The sequence below is a fragment of the Pyrgilauda ruficollis genome, unplaced genomic scaffold (assembly GCF_017590135.1).
Source record: "Pyrgilauda ruficollis isolate IOZ18807 unplaced genomic scaffold, ASM1759013v1 scaffold3, whole genome shotgun sequence".
Lineage (NCBI taxonomy): Eukaryota > Metazoa > Chordata > Aves > Passeriformes > Passeridae > Pyrgilauda > Pyrgilauda ruficollis.
Genome location: NW_024524377.1, coordinates 1,988,171 through 2,010,439, shown reverse-complemented (window position 1 = coordinate 2,010,439; position 22,269 = coordinate 1,988,171). Strand labels below are relative to the sequence as shown.

The 22,269-nt window shown below is 39.2% G+C and overlaps 1 protein-coding gene across 2 annotated transcripts in view; it reads left to right on the top strand.

Annotated features, from left to right (window-relative positions):
• Window positions 1–22,269, top strand: part of ARHGAP15 (Rho GTPase activating protein 15) — a 324,980-nt gene that overhangs the window by 152,063 nt on the left and 150,648 nt on the right. For both annotated transcript variants that reach the window (XM_041473491.1, XM_041473492.1), the window contains 2 exons: window positions 15,067–15,165; window positions 17,065–17,191. In XM_041473491.1, the coding sequence (XP_041329425.1) occupies window positions 15,067–15,165; window positions 17,065–17,191 (226 nt within the window). The remainder of the gene's footprint in view (window positions 1–15,066; window positions 15,166–17,064; window positions 17,192–22,269) is intronic.

Sequence of the window (22,269 nt, the reverse complement as noted above, 5' to 3'; positions counted from 1 at the left end):
GGGAATTTTTCCAATAGGCATTAAGTTAATAAAAGCTTAGTTAATAAAGTCTTAGTTAATAAAATCTTAGCTAACATAGTTAATAAAGGTACAGAGTAAAACCACGTGTACCAAGGAAAGCTTGGCAGCCCAGAAGTTTCCAAAGTTTGAAGGCAATAAAGAAGCGGGCTTAGGGGGAAATATTTTTTTCCTGGGGTTCAATCCCAACTGATTGCATTTTCCCACTGCAAGCATGTAGATGTTTCTTTTTGACCATAAAATCGTACATTTTCTTCTCGTGTAAAAAAAGCTGCATAAAGCAGATTTGGCAATACCATAATTCATGTTGAGCTCTGGTAAGTGCTGAAAAAGATTTACAAACTCACAGCTTGACACTGAGCCCACATGTTGGGTAGAGTAGAGAAAAAGCTCTAGAAATACTACATAGAGCTTCCTGGCAGCAAACACAGAAACATCAGTCAATTGTTTTTCTGAATTGAAAGCCACCTTGGGACCTTGTTGAAAATAACGTCTCTGCCTATCTTTTCTGCAGTTTAAATTACCTGGCTGGGGGAGTTGTCCTGGAGCCATTCACAATAGGCTGTTTAGTGCAAGAAAAACACTGAAATTCTCACTTTATATGAATTATAGATTTGAAACACAGTTCATGTAGGAAATGAGGATCGCGAGAGTGCGGGCAAACCTACCTAAACACGAGTCTGGTGTTGCAACCTCCTTTGCACTGGAAAATACTCTTTTTTATACTTTTTTAGCATCCCCTTTGATCGCAGATATCACCCTTGTCTGAAGCCATTGGAACTACTCGTGTGAGAAACGGTTGCTTGCATAATTTAACTCGCTACGTTGACTTAAAACTATATTGGCAGCGCAGTTGGGGCTTGATATTCTCTGAAATGTTTCAAAGTTTACAGTGGTGCTGCTGCTGTGTTTTGCATTCGCTCCCACAAAATACCATGTTGCCACAAAATGTTGTGGGAGCTTCATTTAAATACGATGAGCTGTGCACACGCTTGCCTGGAGCTTGGGGAAAATCAGAGATTACTTAAAATTTTGGTTGAAAGCAGAAGAAGTAAATTTTCCGTGACTTTGTTTTTTTTCTCTCCCAGTTTCCAAAGATTTGGCTGGTTTAGGTGCATTCCAGCTTGAGTGGAGCGTCTACACGTATCTCCAGTCTTCTACTCATGGTGATGGAGACGTCCCTAAAGATAAATCAATATTAGCAACGGCTCAGTTACTTCTTTCCTTTGCTTTTCTTGCAACGGAAGAACTGCAGAGTGGTTTGTGTAGGCAGCAAGCATGTGTGAATGGGTTAAAAATATGACAGGTGAATCCTTTTTTTTAAATCTCGTCATGAGTGACAGCATAGTAGTTTTACTTTCTTCTCCCCCCGAGGTGTGAAGGGATGTGCAGGTATTTGATATTTGCTCCCAGACCTGGGGCTGTTATTATTTACTGCTTTGGGAAGTGCTTCCCAAAGTGCAACTTTCCCTACCTGCTTGCAGAGCTTTATTATCTCTCAGATCTTCAGTACCCAAATCAATAATTTGTTTGAACAAGTTTTCCATCTAATCATTAGCACACTTAAAGCCTATAATGAGCTCTGTATCCATGCAAATGCATCTTTTTTAACTGCTTGCATAGATTTAAGGGTATAGTTTTCTTGTAAAATGGAAATCAGAGCCGTTCCTTACACAAATGCTGCTGTCCTTAATAAGGGGTGGATCAGCAGCAACTTTCTAAGTTTATTTAATTTTATAGTATTCATCTTTTTACATACTGTATTTGGGATATTTTTAAAGAGAAATAACATTTTTAAACCTGTATCAAATCAAATGCCTCATATTTTTCTCAACCCCTCTTCAAGTAGTCAGTGAATGAACAGTTTCAATTCAGCAATGAAAGGCATTTATAAACAGATTTTTTTTCAACTTTATCAGCTGCTGCTCAACTCCCATTGTATTGATATAATGATACTTCAAGATAAATAAAGAAATTTATGACTTTAACAATTTGAATAACGAGAAAGGAAATCAGATTAAAATGGGGACCATTCACGCCCCACATGACAGCTCAGAGGACTCTAGCAGAAGAGTAACCAGCTCAGTGAAAAATCAGAAACTGTGATTGCTATTTAACACTGCAGCTTTTCACAGTAGCTCAGCAGAAAGTTATTTAGCACAGGTGTTTCTGTAAGTCTGATACATTGGGAAAATTCACAAGGTTCTCCGGCTCTCTTGCTCCGTGTCGGCTGTGAAGTTGGTCCTGTGATGCAGCAAACGGGTTTCTAGTAGGAAATAGAGCATGGAGGCAAATGAGCAAGTTCAAACATAGGATCTGATCTAGATTCATTTGCTTGGTTGCTAATTTTTGTAACGCATGACAGTAGTGAGGTGAATGACCTGTCATCGAGCACAAGCAGCGAGAAGCGGGAATGAGTTATCGTTCGGAGTTAAGCGTGAAACTGAGATCCTGTTCCCTCCCTCGATAAAAGCAGCTTTCCAAATAGCATGGATATCAGTGCTCCTTCTTTGTTAAGTGAGGGCTTTGATAAATATTCACCTATTTCAGTATTTCTCACTACTTTGTTTAGCTATGGTGTGTTTCTGTGCTTTCAGCCTGTGGGTTTGCATTTCAATAAGAGATGAAATGGTATAATTGAATTTCTCAACACCTAAAAACTCGCAGCAATTTTTTCTTCTTTTATTTCTCAAGTTCTGGCAGTATCTAATTTATGGCTTAATTCTTTGTAAGGTCATTCTCTAAGTGAGTGACTTCTAGTTAATCTCAGACATTATGAGCTTGGCTGTGATAGAGAATCAGTTCATCTGTTCTCATAAAGAAAAGAGTGAGTTGTGGGGATTGTTGGCAATATGAGTTTAGCTGAAAGCTAGGTACAATTTCTTACCAAGTTATTATTTTTCCCTCATTATTTTCAAGGTAATCTGGCTGTGTTTTTACTAATATCACCAAAGTTGAAAAAAAAAATCATATTTCTTTCCTGGTGCTGTGTTCTCCAAGTAGGTATATAAGGTTACTAGTGTGGGTTTGCTCCTAATAATGAAGGAACCAATAGGTGGTGGGGTTTTTTTTTGTAATTATTTTTTGGGTTTTTCCCCTCTCTAAATCCTTGATGAGGTATTGTCTCCTCTCAGTTGGGTTGGAAGGTGCAGCTTGCTTTTGCTGTTACCCTTACAAATGACAGCTAACTTTGTTGCTTGTGGTTCTGCTGTTAATTTACATGCAGCTCTTACTGACTGTCACTAACATATCTTTTGTTCCCTGAAATATTCACTCTGTGAATAAATATAACTTTTCTGCTATTTTTTGCTCAGGCTGATTTGCTCATTTCACTCTTGTGACTGCAAACAGCTCAAGCACTCAGATTCTGCACGTTGCCTATTGCTTAATGAAGTACCTTGCTGAATCAGGGCTACCCTGTTCCAGCAGATGAAAGGGAAGCACATAAGAAGCTCTACTGCCAGGTTCTGCTTTGAATGTTTTTCTTTTAATCAATTTTTAGACTTATTAGCATAGCGGATCACGGTTTTTGCGAAACAAATAAAAGCTTCAAGTCTGATTCTTGAAAGCGTTGGGAAATGTTAATGTAATTGGTTCTGTTTATAGTTCAAACTCACTTACATGTCTCTGCTCATAGACACAAGTAATAGAGTCAGCTCTCCCAGCTCTGGTTTAGTGAGTTAGTACCCCAAATCTCTGGGAAGTAGCTTATGGGTTTCCTTTGTCAGAACCAAGAATCTGATAGCATTCTTAATTATCTTAGCGGCAGCAGAACAGCGCAAGGGTTAGGTCATGGCTTATAAGACAGGGAAATATAACACTTGTAGAAACTCAGGTCTTAAATTCCAGTTTCCTTAAGACTTTCTCTTTTGCCTCACAGTTTAATGTCCATGTTACTGGCTGGATGTTGCTTTTGAGTTGTCATGTGATGCTGAGTTTGAGGAGAGTGATAATGCACCCAGAATTTCTGACAACTTGGTGAGGAGGGCAAGGAACATGTGGGCCAGGGGCCCATGGGGAGATTCCCTGGTTATTGCCCTTCTGGGTCTGCTTTTTGGGTTGCTGGCTAACCACAAGTCTCTTGGCACACCATCCACAGTGCTTGAATTAATGTGTAAAGGTGGCACCTTTGGACTAGGAGGCCATGGTGTGTTTTAAACCACTCCATTTCCTTGCCATGTGTACTGTGCATTTATTAAAAACAAGACATGGAGTAAAAATAATGGTGTTGAAGGGGTTCAGATAAATATGGCCTTATGATTGTGGCATAGAGGAGCTGAACCCCAAATTCCCAGCCATTCCTGGCCTTGACAATTTTGTGGATTTTTAGCTTCCCTTATATTTAGAGCCCAAAGTTCCTGAATGAGCTGTCACCCCAAACCCACATTGTCCTATACTGCACCATCCAAAAGCTTGCAATAGAAAAGAATATCAGGCTTTTAGATACAGCGTATTTAGAAAAGAGAGAAGAGAGTCTGCCAAATTCCTCAAATCCACTTCCCAATTCCCCTCAAGTATAGCAGGAAATTACTTGTTATCAGTGGGTAATTCAACCACAAACGTTATTGATTACCCAGCCTCAATCTTCACAGTATTTATAGCCAAATATTTTGCAATCATTCTCTCTATTTAAAACTAGAAGGTGGATTTTTATTTTGGAAAAGTAGAGTTTTTCAGATTTTCTGCATGCCACATCACATTGTGGTGTGCCCCTCCAGATTGTCCAGTGTGATAGCCAGAAGCTTGACTGACAGATGTCAAAGTGTAAATCATGTTCTAATACATGAGAAACGCCTACATGGTTTAAAAAAATCTGATACTTGCAAAAACTGTTTGTTTAAAATAATTTACTTGCTTCTAATATTTGGTGTTTGGTATATCCCAGTGCACACCAGAAACTCAGACCTAGAAAAGAGGTATGTGATTCTTTTAGTGTTTCTTTGCTAATTTCACTGTATTTTTTAAAATTACAGGGTTGATCCGAGTAGGTTCTCTTGCTTGTGAGCTACATAGTCAAATGTTTCTGTAGTTTTTCACCCAATGACCTCTGGCTGACCAAAATCAGTTATTGTAAGAAATTCCCCAAGTTCTGAGCTATATCCCCCCTTCCTAGAAAAGCTCCCCTTAGACACCTATTATGAAGAGATATTAAATATTTTGGTTATGTGATATTTTTAAATAACATTTTGAGTAACCTGCTGTCATTACTACAGTACCACATAGAGAGTTGATAAATTTAAAGGCCAGTGCAGTTCCAGTGCTGTCAGTGTAGTTCCAGAATGTCTAAATAAAAAATCCAAGAATCCTCCAATGCTTGAAAACTGGTCTGAGGCTATCACAATGATTTGGAGACATAAATTTTTTTTTTTTTCAAAATATAAGAATCTCTAGTTTCAAAAGTTAAGTGATATTATGCTTAGAAATAAACTGTCTCCATACTATCTGTATTGTGATGTTGCTTATTACTTAGGACAATATCATTTACAGACTAAATAAATATCAGAACTGGGTCAGAGAGTTTTATAGCCTACTGGTTTTTTGGGAATTCCATTGATACCCCATCCCTGGAAGTGTTCAAGGCCAGGTTGGATGGAGCTCTGAGCAACCTGCTCTAGTGCAAGGTGTCCCTGCTCATAGCAGGGGTTTGGAACAGAGTGATTCTAATCTCCCTTCAAACCCAGACCATTCAAGGATTTTTTGTTTTGAAATATCCATATTCTCCTGTACTCAGTAAAGACCTGTATTACCCATAAAAGCTTTCTAACTAGGTTGTGACTCCACAAAAACTAAAATTTGGTTAGGTTACAAAATTCATCTATCTTTACCCTAAATCTCATCAGCTTAATTTTTATTAAAGAACTAAATAACTCATTAAAATAGAAATATTTCCAGTTGTTGTAGTTGGAATTTTTTGTTTTCTGAAATGGATGCAACAGCCTTATTCAAAACATTTTTCATCCTGCTTAGCTCTCCCTAATAGTTACATACAAATAGGGATGGAAGGGGGCAAACCCAAGACGTTCTGTGTAGTTTGCTCCCTGCATGCAAGGGGAGATAATAACAAGTATATTTTCCTGCCTGCCCCACTCAGGAACTTGACACAGCTGGTGGAGTGAATCTACAGATCACGGACCAACTTTGATGTTGTACTTTGTTATAAAACAATAGCTGGCATGGCCGTGGCACAGCAGGATATTGCACTTACCCTTCAGCAGACCTGTTTCTATAGAAAGGGACCTCCTGCCTCCTTGCCCCAGGCCACAAAACCCTCTGCTGTAGAGAGGGTGGTTTGGATCTCGAGCAGTAGGAGGAATCCTGTGTTTGTGTATTGGCGTTTGGCAAGTTAGTAAAATTACATATGCAGCTATTTTGGAAAATGACCGCATGTTCTACATGCTCAGTACACAGGTTCTGAGTCACCAGGAAAAAAAAAGGAGGAAAAAAAAAAAAGAGGGAAAAGAAACTATCAGAATGAAAAGAAAATGGTAAATAAACAATGAAAATCCCATTCAGTAGTGCTGTTTCATCTCTAAGAGATGCTTTATTCAACAGCAGGTAGCAATCCCCACAAGAAACATCTGCTATCAGAGGATTTGCAGGTACACTTTTGTTCACTGCTCACTGAATTCGTGTCGGTATTATAATTCAGCAGGTTTCTGCTTTTCACACAAACCAGGATTAGCACTGACTTGGGCTGGAGGGCATTCAAGCTGCTGTTCTTCTGTTGGCTGTATTTCTCTGTAAACATCTAATTGTTTCAAAAAGTGATGTACAGTATGCAAAAACCTGAATTCAATGCAAATAAGCCTGCGCAGCTCTAAACTTAACAGGTGTTCTCATTAGTGTAAGTAGACAAGGAACGATTCTTGAAAGTTTTACAGACACTTATAATCACGGCCAAATATGTTACTGTAAGTATAAAGACACCTATAGCAACATCTCTTTTTCCTCATTGTGCAATCTCAGCATTCATTAATAGGAGATATGTGCCAGTAAATTAAATACTAAGAGCCAGTACTGGCTTCTTCTTGCAAATAATATAGCTGTGAAATGCTCTGCTACTGATGAATAAATTTTTGGCTAAAATAAGAGTCAACAAAATGAAATCTTTACACCCAGCACATATATATTTTAAATATATATCTTTGCACTGAAAGCAGAGCATTCATTCTCCCTTTGATGTTTTTGTTTGTTACAAGGACTTATCACGTTGAGTCTCACTCACATACATCATAAAGTGTTATAACATGCATATAAAATTGGACAGGAGAACCATTCATCACTAGGTATTGTCCAGCTGGTAAAGCTAAGAAAGACAGGACTTCTCTGAGAAACCATTGCCAATATCTCTGTGTGTGGCTGTGTAATGTATGGCTTCAGATTGCAAAGGCAATAACAGTAAAATATTACCCCAAGGAGAAAAGTAGCTTGCAGTAGGTATTCATGCACTGCCTTCAGTCTTCATCCGTGGACAAAATGTGCAATTGTCTATTCCCTGACTTCCCACTATGCACAGACACGACTGAATTGTGTCTTAATTATTATCTCTTGCTTTTACCAGTTGTGGCGGTATTTCTTTCTCCCTTCCCCAGTCTGTTGACTCCCATCTCCTCTGACTTTGGCTGAAAGGCTGTCAGAATTCCATCCCTCCTGCTCCGTGGCGAGGGCAGCGCGTCCGTGGGGCTGGAGCAGAGGGCAGCACGGGCAGGGGGGACACGGCAGGCTGCACACAAGTGGCTGACATCCAGGAGGGTCATCTGCTGCCTGTCTCACATTTCCCTTTCTTCTCTTTATCCTCTGAAGGAAACCCCTGTTTCTCAGAGGCTGATCCCTGTGTTCCAACTGTCTCTCACAGGGTATATTACCAGTGTAGCGGATCAGCAGGAAACACTTCCCAGGATGTTCCCTGGATGTTTAGCAGAGGTTGTTTGCTCTTTCTTACCTTTCCCTTTGCTCAAACATCATGTGCTTTCTTCTCACACTCCCCCAAGGCAGCAAAAAAACAGACCTGGACTGGTGGGTGGAGAAAGGAGAAGGACAAGTTGTTCCTTGAAATCAATGTCAGCATCCCCATACCCCTGGACCTTTCTTTCCCTCCAAAGAAGCTCTTGGACCCCCCAGCCCGAGCTCCACTTTCAGTCCAAGATGGAGTTTTGGTCTCTCAGGGTTTAATGAGCTTAAATTGTGACCTCTTCTTGGTTCAATATTTTCCTTACAAGTGACAAAAATCAGTTCTTCTGCATCTGTGATTCATCACGGCCAGGAAAGAAAAGAAAAATTTTGCCTCATAATGCAGGGAGAAGATTCTCACCTACTTAGTATTAATGCAATTTTTCAAGAGGAACTGGCTTGTCGTATGAGTTTATGGCACGGAAGAAGGGAAACTTTAGATTCAAAAATTTTTCCTTCTTAACCATCACAAGGTTCATTATTTCATTGCTAAATTATGTTGGAGGATTCAATCCCAGGAATTTACCATGAAAAAGATTATTTCATGTCCACTGGTAAATTATAGTTTTATTTTAAAATTTATTGTCTCTTGTAAGTTTCACCCCCAAATCTGAGACAGCTCAATCCATTTTGGGGCCATTGATGTGTATAATGCCAGCCTCAGTTTATCTTCACTAAGAAACAACTCATTGTATACGAGGAGTTTGCATTGATATGATGACACCACAAAGGTTCCCAGAGAGTGGATTTGCAAAGCAGTTGCACCACAAGGCAACACAGCTTAGGACGTAACCTATAAACATCTGGCAGTATTCAGTCTTACAAATTCTAATATTGCAGAAGTTGTGAAAACACAGGATCTGTTTGTTGCCTCTTTGCAATCCTTGGTTTTCACAGTCATTTTTACAGAATCAGGAAAAAACAGGGTAATTAAAACATAAGGTTCAACATCTTTAGATATGTAGAACATTTTCTGTTGCCTAAAACAAATATTCCCAAAGAAAGTATAAAACATTTTTCTGACTTGCAAAGTTTTTGCAGTCTATCATTTAAATTACTTAAATAAAGGGAGCTTTACTGCTCCCAAAAGCTGAGAATATAACACCCGCCATGCATATTAGCTTGATCTTTTTGACAGACCAGAAAAGTGTTTGTGTGTGCCAATTAAAACAAAAATGGATCCCTAGTGGCTTGTTCCTCACACAACTTCTGAAGACTGCTATCATTGTATGCCGGGGTAACCCTGGATAAGGCGGCTCTCCAAAGTAAACAAACTTTTCAAAACTTTCATGACAGATGGGGGTTACAAATGCATTTTAATAAGAGAGTTGCCAAAGCAACTTTTTTGCAATCAGCATATATTTACTTAACATCTAGCAACATTGGGAACACAAGGCAGATACTTTCTCACCAAATTTTTTAACAAATATCATTTTTTTTGAAAGATTGGTTGAAGACCTTTTCTCTCAAGCTGATATTTCCCCATCACTTCAATGTTAACTTTGCTCGACATCCAAAGGACTGTGAGATGGGTGAAGCCAGACTGTAATATGAGACAGACAATCTGCTTGATAATGAAATTTCTTTGGTAGTCATAAACATCTTAGAGTCCTTTAAGTAATTTAACTATCAGCATAACCATGACTACCTCTGTTTGATAGGCTGGCTCATGGAATGGATATGTGATGCTGTACGAATATAACACAGCTCAAGACTGAGCCTTTTGTTTTCTTTTGTTGCCATTTTTTAATATGAGACTCAGCTCTCTATGGTACAGCACAGAGAGATATTTTATTTATCCTCTCGGCTGCTTACTCATTCAGCATAAACATGGCCAAGAGACTGGATTATCTGTGAGAAAGAATTTAAGATCAACTTCCAGAAATGCAGCTAGACTTTTGATGTGTTTTTAGAAACTTGCATGGCTCTGTCCCAGTTTAATTGAAATCCAGCTAATTAAACCAACTTTAAATAATTCTACCTATGCTGGAGGTGTGGATACAGGAGTGTCCAGGATTTATATATTTATTCTCAAGTATTGTTATATTGTAATTACTTTTAAATGGATATTTAGAGCCAGTAAATTCCCAATATATTTTCTTTTTTTTTTCTTATATTTTTTTTTCCTTTTTTTCTTGACTCTTTTCACAACTTCCCTGGCCCAGCCCTGCATGGTGCCCATGCATGGCCCAGCCCATGCAGATGGTAAATGGGGCGTCCTGCATTGCATGGATAGACCCCATCCTGAAGAATCTCTTAGGAAAACAGAGAGAAAAATCCAGTTTTCTTTTCATTATGGGGAATCAGGTTGATTAACATGATGAGAAAAAACCCCACCACTTCATAACAGAGCAGGTGAGATGAAGGGAGCAGTGGGAAGGGGGAAGAGTGTTAACTTTGGAGCTAGAAATGCTCCAGCAACTCACATTTCTTTTTTTTCCTACACATATCAAGGGCAGCAATCCCAATGCACAGTGCAACAAGAGGAACACATTTTATTGAATTTCTGCACGCAGAGGTATCTGTCAATCCAAGTTTAAATCACTTAGTGTTCACCACAAGCTGTGTGAGTCCCAGGTGGCATAAAAATTTCTGTTTTCTGCACTGAATCTTGCACTGGATTAGCAACTGCTGAAGTTTCCACGGTCCAAAAACATCCAATAATCCAGCACTGAACCATTGGAGTTGGTTATATGAAGCCTCACCTCGATAGTCCAGCAATTTTTCTGGATGTCCCAGTTTCAGGGGGAGTTGAACATTGGCTTGCTTCAGTATTTGGCTGAATTAAGAGCTGTGACATGGTTTTTTGGTGTTCACACATGAGCTATACATGAGCCATACACTTCCTTGGCTGCTCACTCTCTCCTTTTTTCTTGTTGCGTGGTACATGCTAAAATTTTTGCTGCATTTCTCCTTCCCCACAGAATTCTTCACTTCCTCTATTAAGGTTTGTTCTTGGCATTGTCTAAAAATAGTTAGTCACTGCAAATAATAATAATAATCTCTATGGCCACCAGAGATGCATTAGTTCACTTTGAAGTGAGTGAATCAATAAGACGGGTTTGTATTTTTGTTTTGCTGTGTGAGTTTATCACCCTTTCCCATATCTCCATAGAGTGTCTATCAGTTGGATTGCTGAAATTGCCTCCATCCCTGTTCTGCAGCTAAAATAAATGCAAGCACATCTGTAGAAGTTTATATTGGTAAAGAACTAGAGGGCTACCAGGAAGGAGATGTTTATCACAGTGGTGCCATAGTCCCCAGACCAAACTTTGCAGGAAAACCATGGACAGAAGACCCTGGTCTTCTTTCATGGCTCTTTTACTCCTATGTTCCATTGGCATGGATATATTGTGAAAGTCTGTGAGACAAGCTCTGAAGGGTGATCTGTAAGGCTTTGGAAGCTCTGGCACAGCAGTATGTCCCAGAGCACAACCTAGCACAGGAAAAAGACATAATTCATAAAATTTTTAAAAACCATTGATCCTGGGTAGCCTCCAAGGTATATTTGTATATTATAAAATGGTAATGGCGTTAATTAGACACAGTGTCCTGTATTTTGTGGAGCTAAAAGGGTACATTTCTGTGTAATAACATAGGATATTGTTGAACACCACCTTGGTGCATCATTATGGTGACATGCAAAAGAAGCTCAACCCTCCATTTGCAGCTCTATAAGGTGACAAGAGAAACCCTTAATAAGCCACAAATAGAATATCAGGAAGCGTTTCACACCTGCCTCCCTCCCCTCTTCCCACACTGTGTTGGCAGCCCAGCAGTGCATTGAATTTAGCACACATTTACCTGTGGTGAGCCAATATTTTCTGAGGATCAATGCTTAGCAGCAGGGCTGTGCTACAGCTCGCTGCAAAACTGCCATGTGAGTTGATTCAGGCTTTGAAGTAATTTTTTTCCCTTGGTTCTGTAGTGAGAAAGAGGGAATTCAGGCCCCCTGGGTCTCCTATCCCTATCCTGAAGGGCATGGCAAAGCAGAGGGTTAATGCCAGTTGTCAGTCCTCGTGGGCGTTTATTGCTGACAGCAGCAGCAGCATTCTGCCTGGTAAGGTAGTGCTAATTCTAGACTGTAGCCTTTGCAAAAATGATGGCACAGAGAGAGGGATTTCAGGAGGTATTTAAATAAGTGAAGTACCTGGCACAATGGAGTCTGGCAGCTCTGGATAGAGCACTTAATTTTCTTTTTTTTTCCCCCCAGATTTGTCTTTCATTTGTTTCCCCAGCCCCTCTGTTTATTTCAGCAGTGCCTGACACAGGGATGGTGTGTTAACAGGCCTTAATATTGAACAATTTCTGCTTGTTGTTAGTTATACATCATTTAGGGCTGTGATCATAAATTGTTCAATCACAAGGTTTAGTCAAAACCAGCATTCTTTACTGATGTCTTTTCCCAAGGGTGTTGAAAATTTGATTGTTCAAAGTGCAAATATGGTTTAGCAATCCTTTCCAAGAGTAATTTATCAGAAATCCTAAGGAGGTAATATATAAAAGTGGGATAGAAAACCTGCACATTAAATGGGATTTACCAGCCAAAGCCTTTGGAACTGCTTGCCTGTGAATGACTGGAATGGAGCAGAACAAAGTCAATTACTGACTGTAATTAAGGAGTGGATGCATTTAAACTGTAGAGAGCAGTAGCAGTCTTCTTGAAACTGTCTTGTTACTCTGAAGATTAGTCTGAGGAAAGAAAGAAAAGGACTTGAACTATATCTTACAGAAAGTATATTTTAAATGAATTCTCTTCCCTCCATTCTATGATCTGTTTTTACAGATTTGCTCATAAAACACTGATAATATATGATTATCAAAATAACACATTCAAGACAAAGAAACTTTCAACATGTATTTTGCTTTGGTCTTGTTAGCAATGGAGTATCTCTTTTGCATATCATACAGTGCAAATATTTATGCAGTGCTGAATACTTGTATTTTAATAAAGCCTGAATTTACTGAACGGAAGGCTGAACTATGTTGTGTCCTTTTTAAGCCTTCAAAATACAGTAAATCTAATTACATATGTTGCTCTTACTTTGAAAATGTTATTCCATTTTATAATTTTAATAATGATTTGTTTATACTGGGAGGGAGGCATTAGATTGAATTGTTGCCTGTGTTTAGTCTAATTCATATCTGCATGTATACATTAATAAATGGTGATATCATATCATACATTTTGAACCCAAACCTTGCCGTGTGAGCCGGGCTCAGAACTGAAGGTCAGCTCGTTCTGCTGCTCACCTTAAGCTGCATTTTGGGCTTTTTATTTCCTTTTGGTGAAGGGAGGGGTGAGTGGTGCTTAATGCTATGGCCCTGGACTAACGAGGGAATTGAGATATCCCCAATAAATAACTCTCCCTGGTGCTTGGGGAGCAGTGGGGTGGCTGGAGTTGGCCCCTGATGGGCGCAGAGGGGATGGGGGGAACATCTGCAGCCCTGCAGCCCCGAGCCCACACCAGGGGAGCGTTCCCACATTCTCAGCAGCACTCCCACAGGATGTCTCCGCTGGAGCTGCGCTGACGGGATTTTCCTTAATGCTGATGACTTTGGAAATCTTCCTTACAGGCATTTCCTCAATAAAGGGAGGGTTATAGGACAATTAATGCGACATTAGGCTGTTGTTTTTTGGTTTGGGTTTTCTTTTTCCTGGTATTATTTCAGTTTTAAGGAAGATGCTGGGAGTACCCAGGCTGGTGAGGATCTGCTGTTTCTTTTTTGCTTCAGTAAAAGCTCTTGACATGGGGGAGATGCAGGGAAACAGTAGCACTTCAGGTCAATGCATTTACATAAACAAACTGTGCCAGGTCATAACAGCTTTGCTTTTTCCCAGAACTGGTCAAATGGAAATCCCTATTTGGTGCTAAATAACCCATGTTCCAGTGAACATTCCGACATTCAGACTAAACCTGCATCCCCAATACACCGAGACCCAAATGTTCCATTTCCATGTGTGGATACCACTAAATTTTGCACAAGCAGCTTTTAACAGCATCAAAATAAGAATAAAAGTTTGGTTCCACAGCTGGCAGGAGCTGAGCTGTCTTGGGGCATGGGCAGAACAAGCTCCTGCCCCTTCCAAAATGTGCTGGTGATGTGGCCCTTGGTTGTCTTGTCTGCAAACACAGAAGGATGTGCCCAGATGATGCTCCATGGCCATGGGCACCAGGAGTCTGTGGAATAATCCTGGGACAAAGCACTGCACAGCTCTGGGCCTCAGTTTTGCCATCTGTGAAATGGTTGATTCAACCTGTTGTGTGAAATACCTGGAGATTTCCTCTGGTGAAATATAGCTATATAAATATATATCTATATGTATATGTGTAAAATAAAAAAAATGATGTATCATTATTATCCCAGTGGTTTACAGAAGTTCAGACCAACAGCATATACATACATATTTCCACCAAATATTAGGTTAGGCAGTGAAACAGCATTATCAGGGGATTGAATATTCTTTTGATAAATATTCCCAGTGAGTGGGTCAAAAATGTAAATCGACTTCTATTCAGACAAACTGGGGATTTTTTTTTTCATGATAAATGGGCTCCTAATTACTCTGCTGCAGCCATCTTTGATGATAATTTCTTTTTTTAATGTGAAAGAGTGACATTATCAATTTTACCAAAATGTTTGGAAGTGGTGAATCATAGGTAAATAATAAATGTGCAAATTCAAGACTGCAGGTACCAGACACAAAAACCAATATTAGTAAAATAGAAATGGAAACTGCGAATGGCAGGAAATAATTTTCCTGATGCATTCTCTTCTTTTCAGGGTGCTTTGATTTCCCTTGAACTGTGTCTCGTTACACCGAGTTTCCTGGCTTTTCTTAACTTTTGTCACATGCCCGTTATTTCTGCACTATTTGTGTTCTGTGGTTGCATTGCTGAGACAATATCTCGTTTGTTTTGACATATTCAAAACAGTTTTCAGACAGAGGTTCAGAACTCCTCGGTAACTCGGCACTCCAGCCGACAAATCCCAGTAAAAAGAACAAGCATCTGGGGGGAACGGGAGGGGAAATAGAGGAAAATCATCTGCCTGATGTGTGCTTTACTCACCTGTGTGTGCCCATGCCCTCCCCAGATCACGACAGTGTCAGGAAATGAGTTCCTCTTCCAGTCGGATACTGACTTTCTCATATTGGATTGGTTCCACGCTATCAAAAATGCAATTGACAGATTGGTATGTATTTGTTTTGGCTGTTACCTTTATTAATTAAGATGTATCAATTTCAACTTCATTTGCTCAGGCATCTCTACAGGTTTGAGGCAGTCAGCAGCTAGCTAGACATTCCTTTCTCTGAAGGATATAAAAATATGTATGCAAATCTACTAAAAAATGTCAGATAAACAAGGTTGTTGCACAAAAATGTCATTTGATTCTTGCCTCGAAACGGAACGCTACATTTATTTCTCTGAAATAACAAGGACGCTGGCTTGCTGAGAGTTGTAAAAGCACACAAGCACTTAATAACTAATGAATTTTTGCATTTTCTGTTTATGCAGCCTACAGTATATAATCTTCAATAGAACTATTAATACATTTGAGCCTTTTATGAATTTTTGTATTACTTATTCACAAGAATAACGCTAGCAAATAATATTCCTTTGTAACTGATTGCTGGTATTCTCCCAGGAAGGCTGGGGGTTTTCTGCTAGAAGTAAGCAGGGTTGCATTTTATTAAAACAGTTTTTAATTACCAAACCAGCTTCAGCTGTAGCTTTTTCTTTCTTTTTTGCCACTCTCAGTACAAATACCAAACATCTTCCTCCTATCCCTGCCTGATCCAAGAACATTTTCTGGTTTTTTTGTTTGGTTTTTTTTTTGAAGGCACTGACTTTCCTTGTTCACTGCAGAATCTGTTGAGAGAAAAATATCCCCATTTCTTGGATTTTTCAGAGGTTTCAGTACAGTGGAATCTGCAGCCTCTTTGAAAGGGTTAATATGAACACAGCTACTGTTTCCTTAAAGAGCTACAAACATTCTATTACCCTGAGGCTATAATCAGCCAAGGAAAGTTTGATCTGATGATGTATGTCTTCATATTGTGCATTTCATTGGGTGTGTGAGGATATTGATATCCAACTAAAGATTTTGGGGTGGAGTTTTCCATGGAGACTCAGAAAACAAAAAAAAAAAAAATCTTTTTTGGCATATTATCCAACTAAACATCTAATAAACCTGATTTTATATATATATATATGTAATTTTTTTTAGTTTAGCTGAAGTAACGTTGTGGCAGCAGCAGCCCTGAGCGTGCAGAGAGCCACAGCAGCAGCAGCTGATGGGACACCAGTGGCCGTGGTGGGCTGGTGCTGGCCAAGGTCCGAGCGCGCAGGACAGGATGCCACCACGCACCACTCCTGGCCACTCCATCCCTGCCAGCTATTTCACTCCTGAAACTCTCAACGAGTGTGAAAAGCCTGGCAGCTTTCCAGCCTCTTGGGATGGCTGAGTCTCACCTGACCAAATGCCACGGGGAGAGACGTGGCTTCAGCCGAAACAGCGTCTCCTTTTTTTTGTTTTGTTTTTTTTGTGTTTTTTTTTTTTGTTTTTTTTTTTTTTTGCTTCTTTTCCCTGCTCATTTTCACTCTGTCTGCCAGTAAATTAGAATAACAGAAAAGCCCCCCGACTACTTCTTAAGCTTAAACCAGCAGAATTCAACCCCAAATTTGCAATGATGTTAGAAGTAATTGTGTTTGCAAGAATATTTACTGTAACTATCTAAAACAGAAAAGCAATTTAAACACTCTTCCTCTTTGCCAGCATTTGAAAGTAGCCTGCAATGTGGAAATAATTTTGGTCCCTAAAGCCTAAAGAAGCAGGCCTTTTGTTTTCCTCACTTAAATGGGAATTTATCTCAGAAATTAGGATCAGTCTGTCAGGGCCATAAAAGCTTTGCCATATGACAAATTTTGCATTACACTTTCCTTAAATTATATACTCCCTGCACACTTGCTCTGTGTGTGTCTGTTAGCTTCTGTACTGGCATTCTGGAATCTCTTGCTTCATTCTTACAAATAATAATTTTATTAAAAGCATACACATATGTATATACATATATATATATTCTTTTCCCAGCCAAAAGAACAGAGAATTACATCGAGAAATTTGGAGTTCAAACTCAGAAGATCCTCCAGCATCGAATTACTGAATAACTTAGACACTGAATCCAAAGAGCCAAAGCCTGAACACAGAAAATCTTTAAGTAAGGCTTTTTTCTTTCCTCATTTTTCTTTCCTTTTTTTTTTTTTTTTTTTTTTCTCTTTCCTTTTTAAATAACCATGCCATTACAGGACAAGATAATTTTTATTACATACAGAATGTAAGGAAGATCACTGAGAATTTTAAAGCTGAATATGTTCTGCACTGATATACATAACTTGCATTTAAGTAAAGACAGTTACTAGCTCCACACTTTTAAAGGGTGACACTCTCTCCTAAGCAAAATAAATTTGTTTAGGAGCAAAGACATTTATTTAAGCCATTTATTTTTAAAAATAAGCAACATGAGCCCTACGTTAATGGTCTGTTGCAGTTGCTTTGTTTCCATTTTAGTAAAATACCTCAAATTGCCAGAGTAATTTTGTCTGTTGTGTATTTATACACTGAATTGCTGAAAGAATTGACATATCCTTTGCAGCCAACAATCAGTGATGTATCTATAATTTTATAGAAGATAAATTCCAGGGTTTGGCGTTGATTGTTTGTCAGTGCGATTAGAAAAGAAAGTGATCTAAAACTAACAGGGCTGTGCTTTCCTCCTCTGAAAAGCCTCTCCCAGTTTGTGCCGAGATGCTCCTGAGCTCGTGGGCAGCAGGAGCTGGTGCTGACCCTGAATCCCTCACCCAACATTTTTTTAACTTCACCCTCTCCCCTGAATTTTTGTTTTCCTCCTTTGTTTGGCGGGAGATGCACATCCTGCTCCCGGTGTCAGCGCGGTGACAGCCCCACACTGGCAGGCTGGTTCGAGGTGCCTTTAGGTACCAAAGGGCTCTGTAGGAATTTGCCTGCACGCGTTTCAGTGCAGGATCAAAGCCTGAGATGTTAAGAAAAGGGCTGCATTAAAAAGACCCAACATAGCTATTTTTAATGGTAATTATCTACACAATCATAAATATATGCACACATGCGTGTACGTACACACAAATAGAGACTCATTAAATAGTCTCTTTTAGCAGACCACAGGATTTTGGGGTTTGTTTTCTTATTATCTTAAAGATGTTTCTTTTTTTTCTTTTTTTCCAAGGGTTTTGTGGTTTTGTTTTTTTTTTGTTTTTGTTTTTTTTTCCTTTGTGTTATAAAATATAAAGTAGCCTGAACGTGGCTTGTGAAAAATTGTCCCAATATCTTTGCACTGGGTGTTATGTTGCATTTCTCAGAGGAAGAAAAATAAGACTGAGAACACAGTGAGTTCTGAGGGTCTGATTCTGCTCTTATTGTAGCTAATAGCAAAATGCCCATAAACTGTCTCAGCACTCAGGGAATTTTTATTTATTTATTTAGACTTCTCACATATCTTTAAATGATAATTTGTCAGACAAAACAGAAAAAGTGACTATGAGCAGTGACAGAGACTTAGTCTATGTTTCTTTTCAAACCTTAGAGAATCCTGAATAACCTCCGTTTTGTTAAAGGCTATTTAAACTATTAAAAAAATGTGAAAATATCTGCTGTGAAATCTCACTGAATCGAAGCTTGCATTTAAATACCGTAGATTGGATTGCTTCTAAAATATGTATTCAGAACTTTTTTTTTTTTTGGCCCCTTGAGATCAAGCAATTATGTGGAATTAGAAAAATCATATTATTCACTTACTTATTAGTAGTCTAAGCACAAACTGTATTGTCAGTTTTCTGCCTTTGGCTTTCTGTGCCCTTAATGTTCACACAAGTATCGTAGCCAGAATTATCGGCAGCTAGAGCCAAAATTGCTTTAAAAAGGCATGAGAACTGGTAATGACACATTGTTAGCAGTTAACAGGTGGTCGTTTCATTGTCCAGTTTGACTGCAGAGCACAAAGATATGTGCAATATCTGCAAGTGTATTTATAAAGTTCTTGCAAAGTTTAACGATTTTATAATTTTATAGTGCTTTTACGTTATTGACTATTGCCAGTGCCAAATCCAAACAAAGGAGATTTTTTTAATGATGCCTTACAAAACTCCTCCAGTTTAACAAAGAAGATGAGCAACTGATGTGTTAGCAGCCCACCCCCTCCCGCTTTGATAACCTTCAATGAAATATTCAGACAGCTCAGATTCATTTGTATTTACCTTATCTACATTGTAGGGATTGCAAAAATATCCTTGATACTGTTGCATCATTGCTTTACTCTTTTTTTTTTTTTTTTTTTTTTTTTTTTTTTTTTTTTTTTTTTTTAGCAGTATGAGTATATAAAGGACAGGTACCAAAGCATTTCAGTAATTTACTCTTTAATTTAAAACTGGGGAGACTGTCCCTAGAGACTTAGTAGCAGGAATTTGGTTTTTATGTCTAATCCTAATTGCTTCTGCTTGCACTACAAGGACAAATGGTAATTCTCTGTTATGCTTTTTGAGCTGTAGACACTGCTTTCATTGAAAATTGGGCTCAAACTGCCAGGCTCAATTTCCAGAGTTCAGAGAGTGGCTGTTCTCTTGGTCATGCAGCTTTTCAGTGACTTCTCATCCAGTTTGGTTTCAACTCATGTTCTAATTGAAGTTTTCTTGAGCTAAGAAGAAACCAAGAATGGCCTTGGGGAGTGTTACCAAAATATGTAAAACTGTGATCTTGTTCTCAAATACATGGAAAGAGATGACTTTTTATTTTATGATGTCAGCTATTTTACTGATATAATTTCTGCAGCTGATGCTGGTCAGAAGTAACATGGTTTTCACCCCATTAGAAGAAAAGTGCATTTTGTGCAAGAAAATTGCCTTGCAGCACCACTTCTTTTAATGCAAAGAAGTCTTCTAAACAGATAATTTTAAAAATTAGTGTCAAACTTCATAATTTCCAAGTAATTTAGTCATCATTCAGACCATAGGGGTATTTTGGTGGTTTTTTTAGATTTTTTTTAGTAAGGTTGCCAAAAAACTCCTCCTAATTAGTACCAGTTGTAATTGGGTTCACGGGTAGATGGTCTGCCGCGTTAATTTTAAACCCCAGGGAACCAGACACCTGGGTTACTCTGCAAGTAGAGATGCTGTTGTGGTGTATGGGAAGTAGGGAAAGAATCTGGGATGTAGGGAAAGGGTATCTACACCATCAGGTTCCCAGGAATCGTCCTTCTCTCCAAACCCCAAGGGGCCTTGCTGCGTGTGTGCCACAGGAGCTGTCAGGACAGTTGTGTTTTGGGCAGTGAAACTAAAACCAGCTCTCAGCTAAGCTCTGCCCTTCTTTTCCTGCCCGTGCACCCTCTTGTGGTTTGCGTCCTCTGGGCCATTTGTGGCCATCCTCTGGGAATTCTGTCCCCCAGGAGTGACCTCTTGTGGAAGAGCCTGGGCTGGAGTTGCTATTGATTGTCGGAGGGGATCAATTCCCTTCCTGCTCCCCCTCTCCAGGATGGAAACAAACAGCTCTGCAGTAGGAAGAGTGCCCTTTGGCTACCGTATCAATCTGAGGGCTGCTCTTGTCAAAATGCACAATCACAAGCTTGATAATGCAATCCATTCCCAAAGCACTATATTTCCAACCTGTTCTCCATCATTTCCTTATGGCGTCACATTTACTCAGTTCATCACATTCTTATTAATATTTTAGGTTTCCTTGAAAGTGATGGAATTCTATTTTTATTACAAAAGCAACAAGAATAAATATTAATTGTTGTCAGTTATTTCCTTATGTAGTGGGAACAGTAATCTGTTCCTCAGCTTTAGGTTGCCAAAGCAAAATAATGAAATATTTTAGACATTAAAAAAAAAATCTGTGATATTAGATAAATGCAATTTGATCTCCTTGTTTGCCACATAAAAGCTGGAACTGCCTGAATTGATAAGATTGAATTGCATTATTTTTATTGTTTCTACTCACATATTTTTTCCTTATCTTCAAGAACACTTTACTTGAAACCCAGTGGTTAGTCATGCAGCCTGGAAAATCTCCTCCATGCTTGAATTCTAGCTGGAGGTGCCACAACTCCACCATTTAAAATTAAAAAAAAAAAAGTGTGAAAAGGAACATCTTGGTGAGTTGTGGCAGCATTATTGCTATTCATGCTCATTCCAGTGTCTCATTAAGAGAAGTCGGAGACCCCAGGCGTCATTGTGCCAGACACAATGTGATACCAAAGTAAGACAATTCCAGCTCTCAGCCCCAATAAGGACAAGTTGCAACAGGTGGAAAAAAGTGGACAAAGGCAGGGGGTGGAAGGAAAATTGACAGCAAAGCTGACATGTCATGCATATTAAACAGCAGGCCTGGGATTCCTTTCCGCTCCCCGTAAGGATCAGGGTCTTAGCCCCAGCACCCTGGCCACCAGCCAACTCAAATAGTGGCACTTGCCTTACCTAAATTCCTCTTGGACTCTCAACAGGGAGTGATAGGTCTTTTAGTCTGAAAGGGTGATGCTTTGCCCTTGGGATGCCACAGCCTTTGCGCACTTCCCTAGGGAATGGCCTTGTGGCAGTGTCTGGGAATGTAACTCCTAGCATCTTTTAAATAAAGGGAAAAAAAAAACCCAAAACCTCTGGATCTTTTAATTTGAATTTGTCTTCATACGTATTTGCTACAAAGTCATCTGGGCATTGAATTCTGCTTTAGTTTCTTAAAAGTCAGCTAAATTCAGAAGTTTATAGTCCTTAGGATTGAAACATGGACCATGTGCTTTAAAATTGCCAAAAATTGCTTTTTTTTTTTTAATTCACTTTTCTTCAGACTGCCGAAATCTGAAACTTGAGCATAGTATGTATTTATCCCTAAGTAATTACTAAATTACTAAAGCATTACTAAAGGAATCCTTTGTGAAGGCAGTTTGGTAGATAACTAAGTCTGTACAATGAGTGAGGGGGAAAACCAGCAGCAGAAACCCACTTTGGTCATTTAATGGACACGGTGGAAGAAATGGGGAATTTGTGGAGCTTGAAAACTTCCTGGCTCCACATGCTCCACTTGGTCCTTCTCTGGCTAAATCTTCCTCCAATGACTTGTTTGAGGGTCTAAATTTTGTCCCTGCACAGGACTGGGAATTTCTGTGGCAAAGACCTCCTGTCTGAGGCTGTTGTTTCTATGAGGGAGGAAAGGATAGGCACCAGGGAACAAACACATGGATTTGCATGGTTTTGGCTGTGTAATAACAGAAGGGAG